The sequence below is a fragment of the Pezoporus wallicus genome, unplaced genomic scaffold (genome assembly GCF_028554395.1).
Source record: "Pezoporus wallicus isolate ANWC-B61680 ecotype Strahan unplaced genomic scaffold, APGP_CSIRO_Pwel_v1 contig_9108, whole genome shotgun sequence".
Taxonomy (NCBI): domain Eukaryota; kingdom Metazoa; phylum Chordata; class Aves; order Psittaciformes; family Psittacidae; genus Pezoporus; species Pezoporus wallicus.
The window spans coordinates 1-12,541 of NW_026642650.1; the positions used below are offsets into that span (position 1 = coordinate 1).

The 12,541-nt window shown below is 57.0% G+C and overlaps 1 protein-coding gene across 1 annotated transcript; it reads left to right on the forward strand.

Moving 5' to 3' along the window:
* The first annotated feature begins 758 nt into the window (after positions 1 to 758).
* On the forward strand, positions 759 to 12,541 carry LOC130611191 (dual specificity calcium/calmodulin-dependent 3',5'-cyclic nucleotide phosphodiesterase 1B-like). The gene is given in 15 exon segments (XM_057431685.1): positions 759 to 867; positions 869 to 938; positions 1,092 to 1,098; positions 2,433 to 2,499; positions 3,392 to 3,508; positions 3,607 to 3,747; positions 3,992 to 4,092; positions 5,993 to 6,118; positions 6,237 to 6,338; positions 8,396 to 8,516; positions 9,650 to 9,731; positions 9,829 to 9,955; positions 11,110 to 11,246; positions 12,263 to 12,370; positions 12,471 to 12,541. Coding segments are annotated over 14 exon segments (1,395 nt in total). The 5' UTR covers positions 759 to 762; the 3' UTR covers positions 12,355 to 12,370; positions 12,471 to 12,541.

The window sequence follows — 12,541 nt, forward strand, 5'->3', positions numbered from 1 at the left end:
ACGCGGCCTCCCTGCTCGAGGCCGTTTACATCGCCCGAGACCCGGTGAGGCGCCACCATTGACCCACGTTGACCCCATTGACCACCATTGATCACCATTGACCTCCATTGACCACCATTGATCACCATTGATCACCATTGACCTCCATTGATCACCATTGATCACCATTGACCTCCATTGATTACCATTGACCACCATTGATCACCATTGATCACCAGCCACTCCTCCATTGACCACCATTGACCTCCATTGATCACCATTGACCACCTTTGATCACCATTGATCACCATTGACCTCCATTGACCACCATTGACCACCATTGACTATATTGACCCATTGACCCCATTGTTCCCCATTGATCACCATTGACCCCCATTGACCTCCATTGACCACCATTGGCCACCATTGACCCCGTTGATCCCCATTGACATCCATTGACCACCATTGACCCCCATTGGCATCCACTGCCCCCCCCATTGACCCCATTGACCACCATTGACCCCCATTGTCCCCCACATTGTCCCCATTTACCCCCATTGACCCCCATTGTCCCCATTTACCCCCATTGACCCCCATTGTCCCCCATTGTCCCCATTGACCACCATTGACCACCATTGACCCCCATTGTCCCCATTTGCCCCATTGACCCCCATTGTCCCATTGACCACCATTGACCACCATGACCCCCATTGTCCCCCATTGACCCCCATTGTCGCCCATTGACCCCCATTGACCTTGCGGCTGTGCCTCCCCCGCAGGCAGATGCTGGACACGGAGGATGAGCTGCGGGAGATGGGGTCGGATGCGGCCGTGCCCTCGGAGGTGCGGGACTGGCTGGCGGCCACCTTCACGCAGCAGGCGCGGGCCAAAGGGCCGCCGCGCCGAGGAGAAACTCAAGTTCCGCAGCATCGTGCACGCGGTGCAGGCCGGCATCTTCAGTGGAGAGGTGGGGATGGGGGCACGGGGGCGGGGGCTGGGGTCACGAGGGGCTGAGCACCCAAGTGGGGCCTCAGAGCGTCACAGAGGGTGCTGAGCGCCAGGGGGTGGTCCCTTGATGCTTGGGTCCTCAGGTGTAAGGGTCCCCAAGGGAGCAGAGAGGTCCCCCAAGCATCACAGAGGGTGCTGAGCACCCAAGTGGGGCCTCAAGCATCACAGAGTGGTGCTGCCCAAGTGGGCCCAAGTGGGGCCTGGGGCCCCAAGCATCACAGAGGATGCTGAGCACCCAGAGGAAATGGGGCCCCAAGCATCACAGAGGATGCTGAGCACCCAAGTGGGGCCACAAGCATCACAGAGGGTGCTGAGCGCCCAAATGGGGGCATCACAGAGAGGTGCTGAGCACCCAAGTGGGGCTCCAAGCATCACAGAGGATGCTGAGCACCCAAGTGGGGCCTCAAGCATCACAGGGATGCTGAGCACCAAGTGGGGCCCCAAGCATCACAGAGGGTGCTGAGCGCCCAAGTGGGGCCCCAAGCATCACAGAGGGTGCTGAGCGCCCAAATGGGGCCCCAAGCATCACAGAGAGTGCTGAGCGCCCAAGTGGGGCCCCAAGCATCACAGAGGATGCTGAGCACCCAAGTGGGGCCCCAAGTATCACAGAGGATGCTGAGCACCCAAGTGGGGCCCCAAGCATCACAGAGGGTGCTGAGCGCCCAAGTGGGCCTCCAAAGCATCACAGAGGGTGCTGAGCGTCCAAGTGGGGCCTCAGCATCACAGAGGGTGCTGAGCGCCCAAGTGGGGCCCCAAGCATCACAGAGGGTGCTGAGCGCCAGGGGGGTGGTCCCTTGATGCTTGGATCCTCAAGTGTAAGGGTCCTCCCCATGGGGCAAAGAGGGTTCCCAAGCATCACAGAGGGTGCTGAGCACCCAAGTGGGTCCCCAAGCACCAAAGCGGGTCCTGAGCACCCAGGGGATGGTCCCAATTGCAAGGATCCCCAAGGACCAAAGAGGGGTCCCTGAGCACCCAGGAGCTGTCCCCATCACCCAAGAGGGTCCTGAGCACCCAAGTGGTCCCCAAGCATCCAGGGCTGTCTCCTACCCCCAGGGTTTGTCCCACAGCACCCAAGTGGGTTCCCCAGTACCCATCTTTGCCCCCAGCACCCACTTTTGCCCCAGCACCCATCTTTGCCCCAGCACCCACGTTTGCCCCAGCACCCATCTTTGCCCCAGCACCCATCTTTGCCCCCAGCACCCATCTTTGCCCCAGCACCCATCTTTGCCCCCAGCACCCACGTTTGCCCCAGCACCCATCTTTGCCCCAGCACCCACTTTTTCCCCAGCACCCACGTTTGCCCCAGCACCCATCTTTGCCCCCAGCACCCATGTTTGCCCCCAGCACCCACATTTGCCCCAGCACCCATGTTTGCCCCCAGCACCCATGTTTGCCCCAAGCACCCATGTTTCCCCCCAGCACCCACATCACCCCATCCCTTGCAGGATGCTTCGCCGGTTGTACACAGCCGTGGGGCCCACTTACTCCAGCTCCGTCCTCAACTGCCTGAAGGTACCAGGGGGTGATTGGGGGGGGCACCCCAATTCCCTAGGGATGGATGGATGGGATTTTCCCATGGGAGATGGCACCCGGTGCTGCTGGGCATGGGTGGGCATCACTGGGAATGGTTGGGTACCCCTGGGTAGAGCTCAGCATCCCTGCGCTTCAGTGGCCATCCCTGGGGCATCCCTGAGCATCCCTGCCCTTGTGCATCCCTGGTGCATCCCTGGTGCATCCCTGAGCATCCATGCCCCTGTGCATCCCTGTTCATCCCTGGTACATCCTTGTGCATCCCTGTGCATCCCTGAGCATCCCTGCCCTTGGCATCCTTGTACATCCCTGGTGCATCCCTGGTGCATCCCTGGTGCATCCCTGCCCTTGTCCATCCTTGTGCATCCCTGAGCATCCCTGGTACATCCTTGTGCATCCTGGGTGCATCCCTTCCATGGCTCAGCATCCCTGTGATTCAGTAGCCATCGGTGGGGCATCCCTGAGCATCCCTGCCCTTGGCATCCTTGTGCATCCCTGTGCATCCATGCCCCTGTGTATCCTTGTTCATCCCTGGTACATCCTTGTGCATCCCTGTGCATCCCTGAGCATCCATGCCCCCGTGCATCCCTGTTCATCCCTGGTACATCCTTGTTCATCCCTGAGCATCCCTGGTACATCCCTGTGCATCCTGGGTGCATCCCTTCCATAGCTCAGCATCCCTGTGCTTCAGTGGCCATCCCTGGGGCATCCCTGAGCATCCTTGCCCTTGTGCATCCCTGGTGCATCCCTGATGCATCCCTGGTGCATCCCTTCCATGGCTCAACATTCCCGAGCTTCCCTCTCCCTTGCTGAGCATCCCATGGGATGTCCTCCCCCCCGGTGACACCCCCATGTCCCGTCCCAACCCCCAAAGAGCCTCGACGTGTGGTGCTTCGACGTCTTCACGCTGAACCAGATGACGGAGGAGCACTCCCTGAGGACCATCGTCTTCGAGCTCCTCACCCGACACAACCTCAACAGCCGCTTCAAGGTGCGCCCATGCCCCTTGCCCGTGCGCACCCATGGGTGCTGGGGGGGGGACGGGGTGGCGACGAGGGGGGCCTTTCCATCCATGTATCCGTGCCCCAGATCCCGGCCGTCTTCCTCAACACGCTGCTGGATGCGCTGGAAACGGGCTACGGGAAGTACCGGAATCCCTACCACAACCAGGTCCACGCCGCCGACGTCACCCAGACCGTCCATTGCTTCCTGGTCCGCACGGGCATGTTGGTAGGGTCCCATTTGGGGGTCCCATGGGGGTCCTATGGGGTCTAACGGGGGTCCCGTGCTGTCGCGTGGGTGCCCCGGCCATGCTGGTCCAAGGGATGCTTGTTGCCATGGAGGCGGTGCCACCGGCAACGGTGCTGGGATGATGATGGGGGGGGAGCAGGGTGACACACGCACACACACGTGTCCTACACGTGTCCGCACGCGCCTGCACACGTGTGACGCATACATGTGTGGGTGTCCCCAGCACTACCTGACGGAGCTCGAGGTCCTGGCCATCATCTTCGCCGCCGCCATCCATGACTACGAGCACACGGGCACCACCAACAGCTTCCACATCCAGACCAAGTGAGGGGGGCGCCGGTGCCGTGGGTGCCATGGGTGGCATGGAATGGGTGCCATGGGTGCCATGGGTGGCGTGCCATGGGTGCCATGGGTGGCATGGAATGGGTGGCATGGGTGCCATGGGTGGTGTGCCATGGGTGCCATGGGTGGCATGGAATGGGTGGCATGGGTGCCATGGGTAGCACGCCATAGCATGGAATGGGTGGTATGGAATGGGTGGCATGGAATGGGTGGCATGGGTGCCGTGGGTGGCGTGCCATGGGTGCCATGGGTGGCGTGCCATGGGTGCCATGGGTGGCGTGCCATAGCATGGAATGGGTGGTATGGAATGGGTGGCATGGGTGGCATGGGTGGCATGGGTGGCGTGCCATGGGTGCCATGGGTGGCATGGAATGGGTGCCATGGGTGCCATGGGTGGCATGTCATAGCATGGAATGGGTGGCATGGAATGGGTGGCATGGGTACCATGGGTGCCATGAGTGCCATGGGTGGCGTGCCATGGGTGCCATGGGTGGCATGCCATAGCATGGAATGGGTGGCATGGGTGCCATGGGTGGCATGGCTTAGTGTGGAATGGGTGGCATGGAATGGGTGGCATGGGTGCCATGGGTGGCATGGCTTAGTGTGGAATGGGTGGCGTGGCATGAGCAGGGCTGGGGACCTGCTATGGGCACGGAAAGCAGCACCCTGGGGACACCCAGGACGCCCAATGCCATTGATAGGGGCAGGATACAGATGTGCTGGCACCCAATGCCATTGATAGGAGCAGGATACAGATGTGCTGGCACCCAATGCCATTGATAGGAGCAGGATACAGATGTGCTGGCACCCAATGCCATTGATAGGGGCAGGATACAGATGTGCTGGCACCCAATGCCATTGATGGGGCAGGATACAGATGTGCTGGCACCCAATGCCATTGATAGGAGCAGGATACAGATGTGCTGGCACCCAATGCCATTGATAGGGGCAGGATACAGATGTGCTGGCACCCAATGCCATTGATAGGGGCAGGATACAGATGTGCTGGCACCCAATGCCATTGATAGGAGCAGGATACAGATGTGCTGGCACCCAATGCCATTGATAGGAGCAGGATACAGATGTGCTGGCACCCAATGCCATTGATGGGGCAGGATACAGATGTGCAGGCACCTTGGTGGTACCCAAGGCCAAGGATGCAGATGCACTGTTACCTTGGGGGTTCCCAATGCCATTGATGAGGCAGGATACAGATGTGCTGGCACCTTGATGGTACCCAAGGCCATGCCTACAGATGTGTCAGCATCTTGGTGGTACCCAAGGTCATGGATACAGATGTGCTGTCACCTTGGGGGTACCCAATGTCATTGATAGGGGCAGGATACAGATGTGCTGGCACCTTGGTGGTACCCAAGGCCATGGATACAGATGTGCTGGCACCTTGATGGTACCCAATGCCATGCATACAGATGTGCCAGCACCTTGGTGGTACCCAGGGCCATGCATACAGATGTGCTGTCACCTTGGGGGTACCCAATGTCATTGATAGGGGCAGGATACAGATGTGCTGGCACCTTGGGGGTACCCAAGGCCATGCCTACAGATGTGCCAGCACCTTGGTGGTACCCAAGGCCGTGCATACAGATGTGCCAACACCTTGGTGGTACTCAATGCCATGGATACAGATGCGCCAGCATCTTGATGGTACCCAAGGCTGTGCATACAGATGTGCCAACACCTTGATGGTACCCAAGGCCATGGATACAGATGCGCCAGCATCTTGATGGTACCCAAGGCCATGGATACAGATGCGCCAGCATCTTGATGGTACCCAAGGCCACTGATACCGATGCTCTGCCCCCCATCCTGGGGACACCCCTCTCCCCCCCCTCCCCCCCCATCCCGGTGCTGTCCCCCCCAGGTCCGACTGTGCCATCCTGTACAACGACCGCTCGGTGCTGGAGAACCACCACATCAGCGCCGCCTTCCGGCTCATGCAGGACGAGGAGATGAACATCTTCGTCAACCTCACCAAGGACGAGTTCGCGTAAGGGGGGCCCATCCCCATCGCATCCCCATCGGCTCTTTGGGGGGTGGGGGGTGTGGATGGGGTGGCAGGGGGGGGCTGATGCTGTTTCCCCCCTTCCCTTCTCCTTGGGGTGCAGGGAGCTGCGGGCGCTGGTGATCGAGATGGTGCTGGCCACCGACATGTCCTGCCACTTCCAGCAGGTCAAGAGCATGAAGACGGCGCTGCAGCAGCTCGCGTGGTGAGTGCCGTTGGACCCCTTCGCTGTGGATGTGGGGGGATTGAATGGGGGGGGATCAGGCTGGGTTTGGGGGTTAAAAGGGGGGGATCAAGGTTGGTTTTGGGGTGAAAAGGGGGGGGATCAAGGTTGGTTTTCGGGTGAAAAGGGGGGGATCAAGGTTGGTTTTGGGGTGAAAAGGGGGGGATCAAGGTTGGTTTTGGGGTGAAAAGCTCGGTTTTGGGGGGGGATCAAGGTTGGTTTTGGGGTGAAAAGGGGGGGATCAAGGTTGGTTTTGGTTGAAAAGGGGGGAAAGGTTGGTTTTGGGTTTAAAAGGGGGATCAAGCTCGGTTTTGGGTTTAAAAGGGGGGGATCAAGGTTGGTTTTGGGGTTAAAAGGGGGGATCAAGCTCGGTTTTGGGGTTAAAAGGGGGGATCAAGCTTTGTGGGTTTAAAAGGGGGGATCAAGCTCGGTTGTGTGTTTAAAAGGGGGGTCAAGCCCGGTTTTGGTTTAAAAGGGGGGATCAAGCTCGGTTGTGAGTTTAAAAGGGGGGGATCAAGCTCGGTTTTGGGTTTAAAAGGGGGGGATCAAGCTCGGTTGTGGGTTTAAAAGGGGGGATCAAGCTCGGTTTTGGGTTTAAAAGGGGGGATCAAGCTGGGGGTTTAAAAGGGGGGATCAAGCTCGGTTGTGGGTTTAAAAGGGGGGGATCAAGCTCGGTTGTGGGTTTAAAAGGGGGGATCAAGCTCGGTTGTGGGTTTAAAAGGGGGGATCAAGCTCGGTTTTGGGTTTAAAAGGGGGGATCAAGCTCGGTTGTGGGTTTAAAAGGGGGGGATCAAGCTCGGTTTTGGGTTTAAAAGGGGGGGATCAAGCTCGGTTTTGGGTTTAAAAGGGGGGATCAAGCTCGGTTTTGGGGTGAAAAGGGGGGGATCAAGCTCGGTTGTGTGTTTAAAAGGGGGGGATCAAGCTCGGTTGTGTGTTTAAAAGGGGGGGATCAAGCTGGTTGTGGGTTTAAAAGGGGGGGATCAAGCTCGGTTGTGGGTTTAAAAGGGGGGATCAAGCTGGTTGTGTGTTTAAAAGGGGGGGATCAAGCTCGGTTTTGGGTTTAAAAGGGGGGGATCAAGCTCGGTTGTGTGTTTAAAAGGGGGGGATCAAGCTCGGTTGTGTGTTTAAAAGGGGGGGATCAAGCTGGTTGTGGGTTTAAAAGGGGGGGATCAAGCTCGGTTGTGGGTTTAAAAGGGGGGATCAAGCTGGTTGTGTGTTTAAAAGGGGGGGATCAAGCTCGGTTTTGGGTTTAAAAGGGGGGGATCAAGCTCGGTTGTGGGTTTAAAAGGGGGGATCAAGCTCGGTTGTGGGTTTAAAAGGGGGGATCAAGCTGGTTGTGTGTTTAAAAGGGGGGATCAAGCTGGTTGTGGGTTTAAAAGGGGGGATCAAGCTCGGTTGTGGGTTTAAAAGGGGGATCAAGCTCGGTTGTGGGTTTAAAAGGGGGAAAGCTCGGTTTTGGGTTTAAAAGGGGGGATCAAGCTCGGTTGTGGGTTTAAAAGGGGGGATCAAGCTCGGTTGTGGGTTTAAAAGGGGGGATCAAGCTCGGTTTTGGGGTGAAAAGGGGGGATCAAGCTCGGTTTTGGGTTTAAAAGGGGGGATCAAGCTCGGTTTTGGGGTGAAAAGGGGGGGATCAAGCTCGGTTGTGTGTTTAAAAGGGGGGGATCAAGCTGGTTGTGGGTTTAAAAGGGGGGGATCAAGCTCGGTTGTGGGTTTAAAAGGGGGGATCAAGCTCGGTTGTGGGTTTAAAAGGGGGGATCAAGCTCGGTTTTGGGTTTAAAAGGGGGGATCAAGCTCGGTTTTGGGGTGAAAAGGGGGGATCAAGCTCGGTTGTGGGTTTAAAAGGGGGGATCAAGCTTGGTTGTGGGTTTAAAAGGGGGGATCAAGCTCGGTTGTGGGTTTAAAAGGGGGGATCAAGCTCGGTTTTGGGTTTAAAAGGGGGGATCAAGCTCGGTTTTGGGGTGAAAAGGGGGGATCAAGCTCGGTTGTGGGTTTAAAAGGGGGGATCAAGCTCGGTTTTGGGGTCCCCCCCCCTTCACCAGGATCGACAAGTCCAAGGTGCTGTCGCTGCTGCTGCACGCGGCCGACATCAGCCACCCCACCAAGCAGTGGTCGGTGCACAGCCGCTGGACCAAGGCCCTTATGGAGGAGTTCTTCCGGCAGGTAGGGCCAGGTGTGGGGCTGGGATAAAGGAGGGGGGGACACGAGACATGGATGGATGGATGATGGATGGATGGATGGATGGATGGATGATGGATGGATGGATGGATGGATGGATGGATGGATGGATGGATGGATGATGGATGGATGGATGGATGATGGATGGATGGATGGATGGATGGATGGATGGATGGATGATGGATGGATGGATGGATGATGGATGGATGGATGGATGGATGGATGATGGATGGATGATGGATGGATGATGGATGGATGATGGATGGATGGATGATGGATGGATGGATGGATGGATGGATGGATGGATGGATGGATGGATGGATGATGGATGGATGATGGATGATGGATGGATGGATGGATGGATGGATGGATGGATGGATGGATGGATGGATGGATGATGGATGGATGGATGATGGATGGATGGATGATGGATGATGATGGATGGATGATGGATGATGGATGGATGGATGGATGGATGGATGGATGGATGGATGGATGGATGATGATGGATGGATGATGATGGATGGATGATGGATGGATGATGGATGATGGATGGATGATGGATGGATGATGGATGATGGATGGATGATGGATGATGGATGGATGATGGATGATGGATGATGGATGGATGGATGGATGGATGATGGATGATGGATGGATGATGGATGATGGATGGATGATGGATGGATGATGGATGATGGATGGATGATGGATGGATGATGGATGGATGATGGATGATGGATGGATGATGGATGATGGATGGATGGATGATGGATGGATGGATGATGGATGGATGGATGGATGATGGATGGATGATGGATGGATGGATGGATGGATGATGGATGATGGATGGATGGATGGATGGATGGATGATGGATGGATGGATGATGGATGGATGGATGGATGGATGGATGGATGATGGATGGATGGATGATGGATGGATGGATGGATGGATGATGGATGATGGATGGATGGATGATGGATGGATGGATGGATGGATGGATGGATGGATGGATGGATGGATGGATGGATGGATGGATGATGGATGGATGGATGGATGATGGATGGATGGATGGATGTGGGCATCCCTTGCGGATGCGGCTCCCTTGTGTTGCCAGGGGGACAAAGAGGCCGAGCTGGGGCTCCCCTTCTCTCCGCTCTGCGACCGCACGTCCACGCTGGTGGCCCAGTCCCAGATCGGTGAGTGGGGATGGATGGGGAGGGATGGAGAAGCCCCCCGCCCCACCCCCCCCATAGGGGGTGTCCCCGTTGTCACCGTGTCCCTGCCCCACGCCAGGCTTCATCGACTTCATCGTGGAGCCCACCTTCTCCGTGCTGACCGACGTGGCCGAGAGGATGGTGCTGCCCGCGGCCGAGGAGGGCACCAAGGGCAATGGCAACGCCGTGGGCAACCAGCAGGGCAGGTAGGCGGGGACACCCGAGGTCACCCAGATGTGCTGGTACCCAATGTCATTGATGGGGCAGGATACAGATGTGCTGGTACCCAATGTCATTGATGGGAAGGATACAGATGTGCTGGTACCCAATGTCATTGATGGGGCAGGATACAGATGTGCTGGTACCCAATGTCATTGATGGGAAGGATACAGATGTGCTGGTACCCAATGTCATTGGTGGGGCAGGATACAGATGTGCTGGTACCCAATGTCATTGATGGGGCAGGATACAGATGTGCTGGTACCAATGTCATTGATGGGAAGGATACAGATGTGCTGGTACCCAATGTCATTGATGGGAAGGATACAGATGTGCTGGTACCAATGTCATTGATGGGAAGGATACAGATGTGCTGGTACCAATGTCATTGATGGGGCAGGATACAGATGTGCTGGTACCCAATTTCATTGATGGGGCAGGATACAGATGTGCTGGTACCAATGTCATTGATATGGACAGGATACAGATGTGCTGGTACCAATGTCATTGATACGGACAGGATACAGATGTGCTGGTACCCAGTGTCATTGATGGGGCAGGATACAGATGTGCTGGTACCCAATTTCATTGATGGGGCAGGATACAGATGTGCTTGTACCAATGTCATTGATACGGACAGGATACAGATGTGCTGGTACCAATGTCATTGATACGGGCAGGATACAGATGTGCTGGTACCCAATGTCATTGATGGGGAAGGATACAGATGTGCTGGTACCCAATTTCATTGATGGGGAAGGATACAGATGTGCTGGTACCCAATGTCATTGATGGGGAAGGATACAGATGTGCTGGTACCCAATGTCATTGATGGGGCAGGATACAGATATTCTGGTACCCAAGTCATTGATGGGGCACGATAGAGATGTACCAGCACCCTGGGGGCACCCAATGCCATTGACATGGGCAGGATACAGATGTGCTGTCACCCTGGGCTCACCCAATGCCATTGACAGGGTCAGGACACAGATGTGCCGCCCCCCTGGGGACACCCAAGGTGTCCTTTGCCTCAGTTTCCCCTTCTCTATGGGATGTTGGTGGGGCCCCAAGCCCAGGGGTCCCCACTCCATTGGGAGCAGCGGAGGCTCCGGTCCTGGTCCCAGCTCTCCCTGTCCCCCAGCTCGCAGTGGCGGCAGCCGGGCCTGGATGAACACGTGGACGTGGGGGACGTCAAGGCCAACCTGGCCACCTTCCGCTCCACGTGGCTCAAGTACCTGCAGGAGAACAAGCAGAAGTGGAAGGAGCGAGCAGCGAGCGGTAGGTGACGGCCACCATGGCCACTATGGGCACCATGGACACCATGTGGTCACCAGGCCACCATGGACACCATGGCCTTAATGGTCACAATGGCCACCATGGCCACAATGGGCACCATGGGCATCATAGTCATCATAGCTACCATGGACACCATGTCACCAGGCCACCATCACCATGGGCACCATGGACACCATGGACACCATGGCCACAATGGGCACAATGGCCACCATGGCCAGAATGGACACCATGGGCATCATAGTCATCATAGCCACCATGGACACCATACAGTCACCAGGTCACCATAGCCACTATGGACACCATGGACACCATGTGGTCACCAGGCCACCATGGACACCATGGCCATAATGGTCACAACGGCCATCATGGCCACAATGGTCATCATAGCCACCATAGGCATTGTAGTCATCATAGCCACCATGGACACCATGTGGTCACCAGGCCACCATAGCCACTATGGCCACTATGGCCACAATGATCACAATGGCCATCATGGCCTCAATGGTCATCATGGACACTGTGGCCACAATGGTCACCATGGACACCATGCGGTCACCAGGCCACCATAGCTACTATGGCCACTGTGGCCACCATGGCCACAATGGTCACCATGGGCATCATAGCCACCATGGATACCATGTGGCCACCAGGCCACCATAGCCACTATGGCCACAATGTTCATCACAGCTACCATAGCCACCATGAACACCATGGCTACTACAGTCACCATGGTCATCATAGCCACCATGACCACCATGGACACCATCATCACCATGGTCATCATAGCCACCATGACCACCATGGACACCATGGCCACTACGGTCACCATGGTCATCATAGCCACCATGACCACCATGGCCACCACGGTCGCTATGGCCACAACGGTCACCATTGCCACCACGACCACCATGGCCAGCACAGCCCATGATGGGCTCCCCCAATCTATGGGGCTGCGCCGGGGGTCAGCAGCCCCCCTCCATCCCCACCTCCCTCCCTAGGCATCACGGACCAGTCATCCATTGATGAGCTCTCACCCAGCGAGGAGCAGCCGGGGCCCGACCAGCACCGGCACAACGGGGACGTGGAATAACGCCGGGAAGAGCGAGGTGGGAACACCGGGAACACCGGGAACACCGGGAAGGGGGGGGTGGTGGTGGTGGTGGCAGCAGCATCGCTGTGACCCCGTACCCATCCCCGTGCCGCCAGGTCCTCATCCAGCCAAGTGCCACCGTCTCACCCAAAGTCTTTGACACCATCGAGCCCAGCCCCATCCACAG